Here is an 11,488-nt window from a genome sequence, read left to right on the forward strand (position 1 = left end):
TTTCCAGCCTGGAGCGCAAATGCAAACAAATGCACAGTCCTCAGCAAACAACAAGCAGCAAAAACACAGGGCCAGTCATCTCTGTCACAGCACCATCTTGCTAACAATTTCTGTCTTAGGTTTTATTTATTTATTTTTTTGACTGCTGTATGAAACACCGTAAGGAAAAGCAACTTGGAGAGAAAAGAGTTTGTTTCCCTTACCCTTCCAGGTGTCCGTGCATCAAGGAAGTCAGGGCAGAAACCTGGAGGCAGGAGCTGATGGTCAGGAGGGGTATTGCTTACTGGCTTGCCCAGCCTGCTTGCTTATAACACACAGGACCACCAGCCCACAAAGGGTCCACATCAATCACTAACTAAGAAAATATCCAGGGGACTTGGGGAAGGGGCTGATATTGGGATGTAAAGTGAAAGTGGAGGGAAGACAGTGTCGGAGAGGGAGGGAAACTGATTGAGATATAGTATATGAGAAAATTAAAAACAACAACAAAACAACCAGGGCTGGAGAGATGGCTCTGCAGTTAGGAGCACTGACTGCTCTTCCAGAGGTCCTGAGTTCAATTTCCAGCAACCACATGGTGGCTCACAACCATTATAAGTAAATCTTTAAAAACAAACAAAACCAAACCTAGTCAGCACACTTTTTGCTAACAATTTTTTCTGTTGACTTAGAAAATAACTGTTCTCTCTACCTAAGCTATTGTTCTTCTCCGAACATTAGCTGGTGTTTAAAAAAAAAATAATTGTAAACCTGGCAGTGGTGGCCCATACCTTTAATCCCAGCACTCAGGAGGCAGAGGCAGGTGGATCTCTGAGTTTGCAATAAGTTTGGTCTACAGAGGAGAGAGCCCAGGATATCCAGGTGTACTGAGAGTTTTGGTTTCCTTAAAACTCATCACGTTATGTGTTTTTGTTTTCAGCCCAGGTGTGTGATGCGGGGCTGCTTCAGTTTGTCCACAGCCGCTATGACTATCTTGTAATCGTCTTGTGCTCCAAGAGGGGCAGGATTTTTGCCACCTGCAGATAGTTTAATTCTGGAAAGGGAATAAATACAAAATCCCCAAGAAGCTGACAGGAGGTCTCTGTCCTCTTTCACCTCTGACCTTTCTCTCCTACCTAGTGTTGGGTGGTTGGAAAGGATTAAAGGTGGAATAAGTGTTGGAAGGGAGATAAAAGTATAAGAAACCAATAAAATAGCTAAAAGAGAAAAAATGGCCAACAGCCAAGTCTGTGCAGAGAAACCCTGTCTCACAAATAAAAATAAAACAGAGACAAAATCTAGTTGTATGGGGTGAACCCACAATATTCAAGTATCTGAAATGATACACTCTGTGTGGTTATCAACACTACTGCCCTTTTGGGACCGACATGGTAAAGAGCTTGCCTGGCACGCAGAAAACTCTGGCTTCAACCCCAAGAACCTTAGAACACAGAGTAACTGGGAGGCAGAGCAGGCCAGCCACAGCAGCAGAGTAAGACCATTGGGGGAAAAAAGAAAACAACAAAAAAGTCACACTGGATTACATACATATTAAAATGACCTTGCCTCAAACAAAACGAAAAGACACACAAAAAATTCCTTAAAAAAACAAACAAACAAACTTATTTACTTTATTTATGTGACCACACTGTAACTGTCTTCAGACACACCAGAAGCCCATAACAGAAGGTTGACAGCCACCATGTGGTTGCTGGGAATTGAACTCAGGACCTCTAGAAGGGGAGCCAGTGCGTTTAACCCCTGAGCCATCTCTCTAGCCCCACCAACAATTCCTTTTTGATGGTGATGGAGACTGAACCCAGAACTGAATGGTGGTAGACAACTGCTCGGCCAGCAAGCTCTAAAGAGCTCTTAGTCACTGTTGTTTTTGAGACAGAGTCTCACTGTATATATAGCCCAGGCTTGTTTACCTCCAGAGCTGGGGTTACATTTATGTATCACCACATCTGCTTTATTGTTCTTGCTTTCTAGTTTAAGACAAGCTCTTAAGTATGTGTTCCAGGAGGGACTAAAACTTCATAGCTGAGGCTAACTCAGAACTTCTGATTTTTCCAACTCTCCCCTCCCCCCTCTTCTGTGTAGCCCTGGCTGACCTGGAACTTCACCCACATAAAAGTAAAACCTTGTGTTAGTCATGGTGGCACAAGCTTTTATTCCCTACACAAGGGAGGCAGAAGCAGTTGGATCTCTCTGAGTTCCAGGACAGTCAGGGTTATGTAGACAGACCCTGTCTCAATAAAACAAATATGAGACTAGAAAAAAATGTTTAACATGTCTAATCATGAGTTATTTTACATGGGGGCCAAACGACAGTACAGGCTCTTCTGAGCCTGACCTCTTTATCACCACCACAAAGTGCCCCCCCAGAGCAGAGCCACCTGGAATATTGTTTTCTGTATCGGGTTATTCCTTTCCTTTCTGCTCTGAGACTGGATCTCACTTAGCCCAGGCTGGCCTGAACTCCTTACGTGTCCACTGATATCTGATTCTTCCGGTCTCCACCTCTGAGAGCTGGGACCCGGAGCTTTGTACCTGGTGAGCCAGCTCTAACAACTGCGCTACATCCCTTGCGTCCCTACAGACCTTTCAACTCTTCGGAGCTTTCTCCAGCCAGGAAAGTCCACTTCTGACTACAAAATTGGCTTATGCCTCATTCTTCCCACGGAGCCGCCGGGAATCTTCTATCCTGAGCTATTTCTGGTCCACTTTCTTGCACAAGCTCTAGTATGAGGCGCGCCGCCAGAGTTATTTATTCATCTGGTTCGGGACTGTGGGTCGGTTCCCTCTCTGCATCCAGACCTTCGGTAAAGGACAGGGAGAAAGTGCAAACACTCAGGCTGGGCAATGGTGTCGGAAAAGGAAGGAAAGGCTGCAGAGCCCGGCGCTGCGTTTGTCTCCCGGGGGAGACCGCGGTGCATAGGAGGCCTCAGAAACGCCTCGGCTCGGAGGGGAGTCTGGAGCAGATGACCAGGCTAAATTGTAAATCTTAACATCTACTTCAGTCACCAGCTTCTAGGTCTCTCGGCTAAGATCAAATGTGTAAAAGAAATAAAATGCAAAACTCTGCAAGTTACGTGACTCCGCAGCAAACAGCCGGAGGAAGCGAAAGCAGCCTCAGCCGCCGCCCCGCCCACCTCCCGGCCACGCCCCTAGCCTTGCGGGCTTCCGTGGGTCTGCACCCTTAAGGTCATGGGTGGGGACGGCTCAAGCCCGTTCAATTCCGGAACCCGCGCACGCTTCAGAGCCTGAGTCACGAACCGCCACCACAGGCCGGAAGTCATCGCCAACTCTTACCTCTGGGGAAAGGTTTCCTGTGAGCCTGCGTGTGCGCGCGGACTACGAATCCCAGCATGCTCTGCGGCCTCCGCAGTTAACCCTTCAGGGACAGGAGTTGCCCTGAGTCCCGCCCCCCATCTGCCCCTTCCTCGGACCATGCAAGGTGAGTTTTGAGGGGCTGGAACGGCCTTTTTCCTCTCTAAAGCTTAGGAGTGGGTGTAAGTGAGGGAAACAGATGTGTTGTTTGGGAAGGATTCCTTATTTTCCAAAAATGGGACAATTTGCAGTAAAAAGATTCTGACGTTCTTTTGCAAATGGGAGGCACACTCTGCCGCTCTGCGAACTCCAGGGCCTAACTGGAATGGCCAATCTCTCAAAATGCTACCTAAATCTTCTTTATCCAAGAACAGAATAGCCAGAACCCCCTTCTAGCTTCCAAACACCCCTCTGCCAGCGCTTCCAGCTTGTGACTCAAACCTGAGCTAAGGTTTTTGTTGTGATCCTGACTGGTGGTGAGCCAGTGTGAATACCTATGAAGTCCTTAGATCCTGTAATCTTTGGGGTTATTAGAGGGCTCACTGACTCCCAGGGCCCCTCCCTGTGTGTGTGTGTGTGTTTTCTCTCCATGCTCATTAGGCATCCTTTTGTCTTGTTGAAAAATGTTCCTTCTTTGGAATTATATGTGACAGATGTTAAACCTTGCCTACACTGGAACCCCTAAGTCAGCATTAGGTGTAGGAGACAGTGGGTAGCCCACGTGCTGGTTACTGTGCATCATTTCATGTTGGGAGGTGGTGGGGGCCCAGGGATTGCAAGTTCTAAGGATACAGGAGCTGGCAGAAGGGAGTGGAAAGACCTCCCCCTCTCACCTTTCACTGTTTCCAGAACATATTCTAAAACTCCCTACTTGACGCTAGGTTGTTACTCTGCCCAGCCCCTCCCCTCCCCCCACTCCACCCCTAAGTCCTTGCTTTGCATGGGCTTTTCCACGGTCTAAAACAAATGCAAGTTTTTGTTTGTTTTTTCAGTTTAGTTTTTTTCCTCTCTTCCCTTAGCGCCTATCTCAGAATCACTGGCAAACATCCTATCTTCACCCTGGAGGTTAACAGTCCCTATTCCGAGGAGTCCCTTGTTTCTTCCCTGTACCCTTAAAGAAAGCACTCTGTTCAGCTTTAGGGGAGTGGTGTCAGAGGGAAGAATACTTTGGGGGCAGGAGTTCTGAACCACAGGAGGCCAGGAGAGTGAGGGCAGGCAGGCATAAGTCTCTTCTCCCTCGCCCTTGCCAGCTGGCTCGCTGTCCCAGCCGCTGCCCCCGCCCCTTCACAACCCAGACTCCCTGCCTATTTAAACAGAGATGGGTGCCCCCATCCACACACTGCTCTTTGGCCACCTGACATCATGCCTCCCAAGAAGGATGCTCCTGTGAAGAAACCAGCAGGACCCTCTATCTCTAAGCCTGCTGCCAAATCTACAGCTGGGACTCCTCTAGCCAAGACCAAGGCTGAGCTGGCCACCCCCCAGCCCCCTGCAAAAACCCAGGAGCCCCCTGTTGATCTCTCCAAGGTGGTGGTGAGTCCTGGGGAAGTGTGAATCTGGAAGGGGTAGTTCAAAGATTCGGTGCAGCCGTGCAGCCGTGGGGATCCGGGAATACGTGGAAAGGGTAGGGAATGAATGAACGGCTGGGATGAGGTTGGGGCTCCCAGGCCAGGTTTCAAGGTGAAGGGAGAGAGGTGCCGTCTGTCCCTGGCTCAGCTGGGCTGCTGGACTCAGAAGGCCACATCTCTGAACCCCAGGAGGGGAGACTGAAGAGGACAGACAATCACAGCTGGGGGCAGGGGTAAATTTAGCCTTTGTTCAGCCCCCAGTTATGTGAGGGACGCAGGACTGGGTAGCAGGAGGGGAAGGAACAGGTGGTATGGGATTAACCCTGTTCCCAAGAAACCCTCCCCTATAATTCCTCTTGGGATGTTCCCAAAGCCCAGAGCTGGGAATGGGACTAACGTGGCCGGGCTCCCAGCCTTATCCCTTTGGGCCCCTCCCCAAAAGTGGCTGCCAGTTGGTTGTGCTAGAGAGGGACTAGATAATCCCTGTCATCTCCTCACCTGCCCTTTTTGTCCCCTACAGATCGAGTTTAACAAGGACCAGCTGGAGGGTGAGGAGAAGCCTATTTTCTAAGCCCCATTGTCCAACACCAAACTCCTGGTCAGATTCTCTGTTCTAACGACAGTCCTGACCTTGAGACCTCCCACACTTGTCCTGTTCCCCTCACTCCTGTGCCCAGTTCTAGCACATAATCGCGGAAGCAAACCTCTCTGTCTGGAGGTGATGGGAATCCCTGGTCACATTGCCTTCTCCTTACATCAGAGTTCAGAGAGGCCTTTGAGCTGTTTGACCGAACAGGCGATGGCAAGATCCTGTACGGCCAATGTGGGGACCTGATGCGGGCCCTGGGCCAGAACCCTACCAACGCCGAGGTGCTCAAGGTCCTGGGGAACCCCAAGAGCGATGGTGAGAGGAACCTTGAGATTTGTGGGGTTTCAGTTTTCTTCTTGGTGTTGGGGGTTGAACCCAGGGTTCTTCCTGGGCCACTGAGCGCCATACCTAGCCAGCAACTTTCTCTTCACCCCCCCCCCACCTTTTTTTAGAGACAGGATTTCAGTATCCCAGCCAAGAATGACCTTAAATTCTGATCCTCCCACCTCCACCTCCTGTCCACTGGAGTAGTGGGATTCCTCCATTTTATGTGGTGCTGGGTCAGCACTTCAGACAGGCAAGCCCTTAATTATGGTGGTACTTTAGTGTTTTACTTTTTGAGACAGGTGCTCACTAAATTATTCAGGTTGGCCTAGAACCTACAGCCCAGCAGCTCTAATCCCCAGTTTGCTTTCTCTTTTAAAAATCTTAACTTATTATTATTATTCAGATAGGGTTACTGATATTGTTGTTGCTGTTGTTATATAGGGTCTCTACATACCCTTGCTTGGCCTGGAACTCACTATTGAGACCAGGCTGGCCTCAAACTCAGAGATCTGCCTTCTACTGGCTTCAAACTTGCCTGGTAGCTGTGGTTACAAAACTGCACCACCAGGCCTGGCAACAGTATCAATTTTCACAGACAAGCTATTGGTAAGGTGACAGAGAACTAGACTAAAAAACTGTCAGACACAGGGAAGGAAAACAACTTGAATGCTATAAAGGGGATAAAAGTCACTACGTATGGCATGGATGGATGACACTGGATCCCACATCTCAGTGATCTCTCTCCCTCCCTCCCTCCCTCCCTCCCCTCTGTCTAATCACCAGAACTGAAGTCCCGTCGGGTGGACTTTGAGACATTCCTGCCCATGCTGCAGGCAGTGGCCAAGAACCGGGACCAAGGCACATACGAGGACTACCTAGAGGGGCTTCGTGTGTTTGACAAAGAGGGCAATGGCAAAGTCATGGGAGCGGAGCTTAGACATGTTCTTACCACTCTAGGTGAGGCAGGGCCCAGAACAGGGATGGAGAAGAGGGTGGACCTGGGGAGAGCCAGGTAGAGCCTGGATTGGGCTTATGGCCCTGCAGTCATGGGCAGGAGACTGAGAGGGCCAGTACCGTGGAGGCAGAACCTGAGGGACTCCATCATCTAGAGGCTAAAGTGTCCAACAATGAGCCGAGGGCAGCGAATACGGTGGGGCCTCATGTCCCTCTTTGCAAAGACACACTTGGGTCGATTCCGTGCAAGTCTCAACTCCAGCAGCTTGTCTGTCAAAGCTTTTCACCAGCTCCAAGGCACTGTTGATTTGTGCCATGTGGAAAGAAAAAGGGCAGGGCAAGAGGGCGAGACACCCCACGAGTGACTGGGCTGGTGAGGAGGGAAGGCGGGGGGCTCTAACTGTGTTTGGGTTCAGGAGAGAAGATGACCGAGGAAGAGGTAGAGACTGTTCTGGCAGGCCACGAGGACAGCAACGGCTGCATCAACTATGAGGGTGAGGGGGCAGGATGACCGGGAGTGGGGGGTTGGAGGGTGGGGGTGGGAGTTACCCGAAGGTCAGTCTCTGAAGTCCTCTCCTCTTGTGCAGCCTTCCTGAAGCACATCCTAAGCCTCTGAGCTCCTCAGGTGGTCCTCCAGCCCCTAGTGTCTTCTTGAGAGCCAAGGGTCCTCCATCAACCTGACAGAAGTGCAGGCAGTGCGTTTCCCGGTCCGACTTTAGCGCAGCCTCCAGGGCTGGACAACTTTCCTTCCACCCCACCCCCCCGCCCCCACCACACGTAGAACCTGCGGTGTCGGAAACTTGCCCCACCTCCTGTGCGGCCAGAAGCGCGTTCCTGCCACTAGAGGGCAGTTTTGAAATAAAATCATGGTTCCTGCTTTGGTTTCCGACTGTTTTCTTTTGAGAAAGGGGAAGGATGGGAACGGACAGTTCTCTCTTCTGCAAAAGCCCAAAACCCCAGCTCTTGCTGCAGCTCAGAAGAAAGGCTTTCAAGAGTCCCACCCAAGCTCCCGCCGAGCTCCTGAGCCGAGGTAGTGCCCCCCCAATCTCATTACTAATGTAGTGGCGTCATCTGTATGAGCCCAAACTAGCATGCCTATTGGATGAAACTGAGGAGGGTGACGTCAAGCGCCGTGGGACGTACTAAGGCCGGGGTTGGGTCCGGAGTCGGAGCCATTACTGCCGGAAAAGGTCCCGCAGAGCTCTGCAGCCGAGATGGTGGGCCCTGGGAATCGGGAGATTAGGGGGGTTTGGGGCCAGGAGAGGACCGCGGGTGGGGGTAGAGAAAGCAGTGGGCGTGGGCGCGCCCAGGTTTGGAAGGTTGGATGTGGGGCTGGAAGGTCTAGGGCTCTGCCTTGGGAAGCGAGTCCTCGGCTTCAAACGGGAGTTTGTAAAGCGGGGGATAGAAGCTTGCGGGGTTGGACCTCAGGAACTGACCAATCCCTTCTTCTCCGAGCAGTGTGACTTCACCGAGGACCAGACCGCAGGTAGGCAGTCTCTGACCCGCAAACTGAGGTTATCCTTACCGTGAGGGACCCCTTCCTCTAGCATCTATCCTCTGATCCCAACCTGTCATCTCCAGCACTCCCAGGAGAGTGCCCCGTGGATTTCCTTCTCCTCTGCTCTAGATCCTCCATTTTCTTTTCTCATTCTTTCTTCCTTCCCCCTTCCACTCTAGATCTGAGCCCCAAGCACTGGGTGAGTTTTAGGTGGTGTGGGTATGTGAAACAATGTAATTAACGCCTGTTGTGTGTCGGGTCTATTATGCGTGTGTTCTGCTTTTTGCCTCTCCTGTGATAACCGTCCCTCCTTGAGCTTGGATTGTGATACTGTAGAGAACGGCGACTTGATACTTTGTTAAGATGGGGACTGGAGAGTTTGCTAGGGATATATCTTAGATTCACTCTCTGTATGGTCTTTGGAGGGTAAGGGTGGGAGGCTGGAGTCCAGGCCACCGCTCCTACTTCCTTATATGGGCAGGACCTAGCCTGGGCGGTGGCAAATTCCTGCCTGTGTAGTAGCCCTAGGCTGCTGCAACTCAGGGGGTGTGTAAACAGATGGCTACCACCTTGAGGTTAAAAAAAAGAGGGCTGGGTGTCTTTATGTGGGGCATTTGAGTTGATAGAAATAGATTCCTAGGAGCCGTCTTCGATGTACAGGACAAGATATCTGGTTTCTGCAGCATGACTCAAGTTGAATTTGTAGAATTGTGCAAGCACTAGCTTAATCCCTGATGCTGCTGTTCATCTGAACCCTCAGAATTCAAGGAGGCTTTCCAGCTGTTTGACCGAACAGGCGATGGCAAGATCCTGTACAGCCAATGTGGGGATGTGATGCGGGCCCTGGGCCAGAACCCTACCAACGCCGAGGTGCTCAAGGTCCTGGGGAACCCCAAGAGTGATGGTGAGCATTCAAGAACTCTGGGTTCATCAGCTAAAATCATCCCTTTATCTTCATAGGTGCCAAACGAGCAGGTTTTATCTTGGCTCCACGCAGTCCCCTCTTCAGTCAGTCACTTTTGTTCTCTACACTGTGTCCTGAGAACACTCGTGACCTCTTGTCTGACACTTATGTCTCCACACGGCAGAGATGAACGTGAAGGTGCTGGACTTTGAGCACTTTCTGCCCATGCTGCAGACTGTGGCCAAGAACAAGGACCAGGGAACCTACGAGGATTACGTCGAAGGCCTTCGTGTGTTTGACAAGGAAGGGAACGGCACCGTCATGGGTGCTGAGATCCGCCATGTCCTAGTCACACTGGGTAAGGGGCTGTAACCGTGCTCTGGAGCTAAGCTGCCACTGGGATGTAGTTCTAAGTCTTAACGTTCTTTCCTCTGCAGGCGAGAAGATGACTGAGGAAGAAGTGGAGATGCTTGTGGCTGGGCATGAGGACAGCAATGGCTGCATCAACTATGAAGGTGAGGCGCAGACTGGAAACTGGGGCCTCTGAGGAAACGGTCATTTGGGGCATGTTAAGGAGGCATTGTATTTCTAGACTCGGTTCTAGAAGGGAGCCAGGAGTCAAGGGGCAGCGCTCAGTCCAGCCTAGGTGGGAACGGCTGGGGACAGAACAGTAAAAGAAGGGGAATGGAGTATGAAGGGTGGGCTAGGAGTGGAAGTAAACAATGTCTGTCCCCACTGCCTGACCCCTTCACCCCATGTCTGTGTCTTGTCTTCACCATTAATGTCTCTTCCTTCCTGCAGCATTTGTGAGGCATATCCTGTCGGGGTGACGGGCCCATGGGGCGGGTACGGCTCCTCCCAGCCTCTCCTCTAGTATCTCCCTAGTGTTTCATTTTCTTCCCAGCCTGTGCTTTATAGCCCTTGCCCGGACCTTACTACCATCTGCCTTCTTCCTGGCATGATTCTGCATGGAGCTGGCTTGGGAGGGGAGGAACTCCTCAATAAGGAAGCAGTTTGGGGGTTAGGTACCTCCTTTCTCTCCTAGAATGGTCTCTGAAGTTTGACTTACAAAGGTCTTGGTGCTGGTGTCTGGAAACTCTTCACCAGCTTATAGAGAAGGCTGTCTTATGGCAATACTGGTGCATGGAGAATTGGCAAAGGGGCTGGGGGGAGCTAACTGCCCCATTCTGCTGCTAAAACAAAACAGTCCTTTTTCTATTCCTCTGTTGGACAGCTTGGAGGTACCCTAACCCAAAACTGACCTCTCCTCCTGCCAGTGGCTGACAGTAACTGTAGGTGTAGCTGAGAGCTTTTCTGCCTCTGCTATGTTCTTGCTATTTAGAGTGGGGTGGGGGCTGACGGCTAGTGGGAGGGGAACCAGGGACAGAGAGAACCGGTCACTCATGGTGGCTCTTTTGGAAATTGACCCCAAGGTTGGTTGCTATGGGCATGTTCCCTCCTGCCACCTTCATGGTCTTTGGTCTCCTGGCTCGTGGGTCCCCTCCCTAGCCCTCTCCTTGGCTGACTCTACCTCCTCTCTCTACAGAGCTTGTCCGGATGGTGCTGAATGGCTGAGGACGTTTATGTATCCTGAGCCTGTTCTTGCCCAGTGTGAGATTTCTGTGTGGCCACCAAGGCTCCCTTATCACAGCACCTTGCCCCGCCCATCTGGTTTCTTTTGGATGATGTTTGCCTTCACCAAATAAAATCTGCTCTCTTTGCTCTTTTGGTTCTTTCTTCCCGAGCAGGGTGAGGAGGAAAATGTGATGGTGTTTGTCCTGAAACAGCTCAAGCTGGGCAGGGCTTTGGGAAACTGGACCATGCCCTCATTAATGAAAGGCGCCCCTTTGGGAAATAAAGTCATAAATCCCCATAGGATTGAAGGTAGCTATGTTTTTATGGGTGTGGGTATCTATTCCTTGTCAGGTTAAATTCTTGGCCCTTGGGCTTCTTTGAACCAGGCCCCCACCCATCCAAGTACCAAACACCTTTTGTGGGAAAGTTTGTGAATGTTTACTGAAGCTAAAGCCAGGACATATTAGTGCCAGAGCCTGTCCTGTCTGCTGCAGGGTTAGGGGCCAACAGCAACAGAAGTAGGCGAGGGCCTGCCTCCCTAATAAGGGAAGGAATGCAGCCACTGTCTGAAAGGATTCAGATCCATGCTGTAGGATGTGCTTTCAAGAGCTAATCTTGAGTAGGTGAGAGCCACCTCTGCCTCCGCCGCATTCTTAATGGCCATGTGGCCTCTTAGCCTCTTGTGAAGTCTGTAGGCCTGTGGCTTTCAAAGTACCTCTCCAGCCCTGGTGAATGTCCAGTGAGGAATTCCAGGAAGACTG

The 11,488-nt window shown here is 50.9% G+C and overlaps 2 protein-coding genes across 6 annotated transcripts; both read left to right on the forward strand.

The window, feature by feature from the left end:
* The first annotated feature begins 3,319 nt into the window (after positions 1 to 3,319).
* On the forward strand, positions 3,320 to 7,626 carry MYL6B (myosin light chain 6B). Its single transcript, XM_080935220.1, has 7 exons — positions 3,320 to 3,439; positions 4,629 to 4,845; positions 5,401 to 5,428; positions 5,641 to 5,784; positions 6,580 to 6,753; positions 7,167 to 7,244; positions 7,338 to 7,626. The coding sequence occupies exons 2-7, from the start codon at positions 4,675 to 4,677 to the stop codon at positions 7,364 to 7,366; spliced, it is 624 nt and encodes a 207-aa protein (XP_080791346.1). The 5' UTR covers positions 3,320 to 3,439; positions 4,629 to 4,674; the 3' UTR covers positions 7,367 to 7,626.
* A 78-nt stretch (positions 7,627 to 7,704) lies between these two features.
* Positions 7,705 to 10,876, forward strand: MYL6 (myosin light chain 6). Of its 5 annotated transcripts, XM_080935224.1 has the most exons (8): positions 7,763 to 7,780; positions 8,209 to 8,236; positions 8,428 to 8,447; positions 9,009 to 9,152; positions 9,337 to 9,510; positions 9,590 to 9,667; positions 9,954 to 9,998; positions 10,699 to 10,876. In XM_080935224.1, exons 4-7 carry the CDS (start codon positions 9,083 to 9,085, stop codon positions 9,980 to 9,982), a joined length of 351 nt encoding a protein of 116 aa, XP_080791350.1. In that variant the 5' UTR covers positions 7,763 to 7,780; positions 8,209 to 8,236; positions 8,428 to 8,447; positions 9,009 to 9,082; the 3' UTR covers positions 9,983 to 9,998; positions 10,699 to 10,876. The 5 variants fall into 5 exon arrangements, with proteins under 5 accessions (XP_080791349.1, XP_080791350.1, XP_080791348.1 ...); XM_080935223.1 differs by lacking the exon at positions 8,428 to 8,447 and having other exon boundaries at positions 7,705 to 7,780; XM_080935221.1 differs by lacking the exons at positions 7,763 to 7,780; positions 8,428 to 8,447 and adding an exon at positions 7,921 to 7,967.
* Positions 10,877 to 11,488: the final 612 nt, after the last annotated feature.

The sequence above is a fragment of the Micromys minutus genome (genome assembly GCF_963924665.1).
Source record: "Micromys minutus genome assembly, chromosome: 22".
In the NCBI taxonomy this organism is placed as follows: domain Eukaryota; kingdom Metazoa; phylum Chordata; class Mammalia; order Rodentia; family Muridae; genus Micromys; species Micromys minutus.

Excerpts from the sequence above, each read along its gene's own strand:
- MYL6B (XM_080935220.1), top strand. The coding sequence starts at position 4,675 with ATGCCTCCCAAGAAGGATGCTCCTGTGAAGAAACCAGCAGGACCCTCT. Across the intron at positions 5,785-6,579 it reads GGGGAACCCCAAGAGCGATG|AACTGAAGTCCCGTCGGGTG; the intron begins GTGAGAGGAACC and ends TCTAATCACCAG. Across the intron at positions 6,754-7,166 it reads ACATGTTCTTACCACTCTAG|GAGAGAAGATGACCGAGGAA; the intron begins GTGAGGCAGGGC and ends GTTTGGGTTCAG.
- MYL6 (XM_080935222.1), top strand. Across the intron at positions 8,237-9,008 it reads CACCGAGGACCAGACCGCAG|AATTCAAGGAGGCTTTCCAG; the intron begins GTAGGCAGTCTC and ends CTGAACCCTCAG. Across the intron at positions 9,511-9,589 it reads CCATGTCCTAGTCACACTGG|GCGAGAAGATGACTGAGGAA; the intron begins GTAAGGGGCTGT and ends TTTCCTCTGCAG.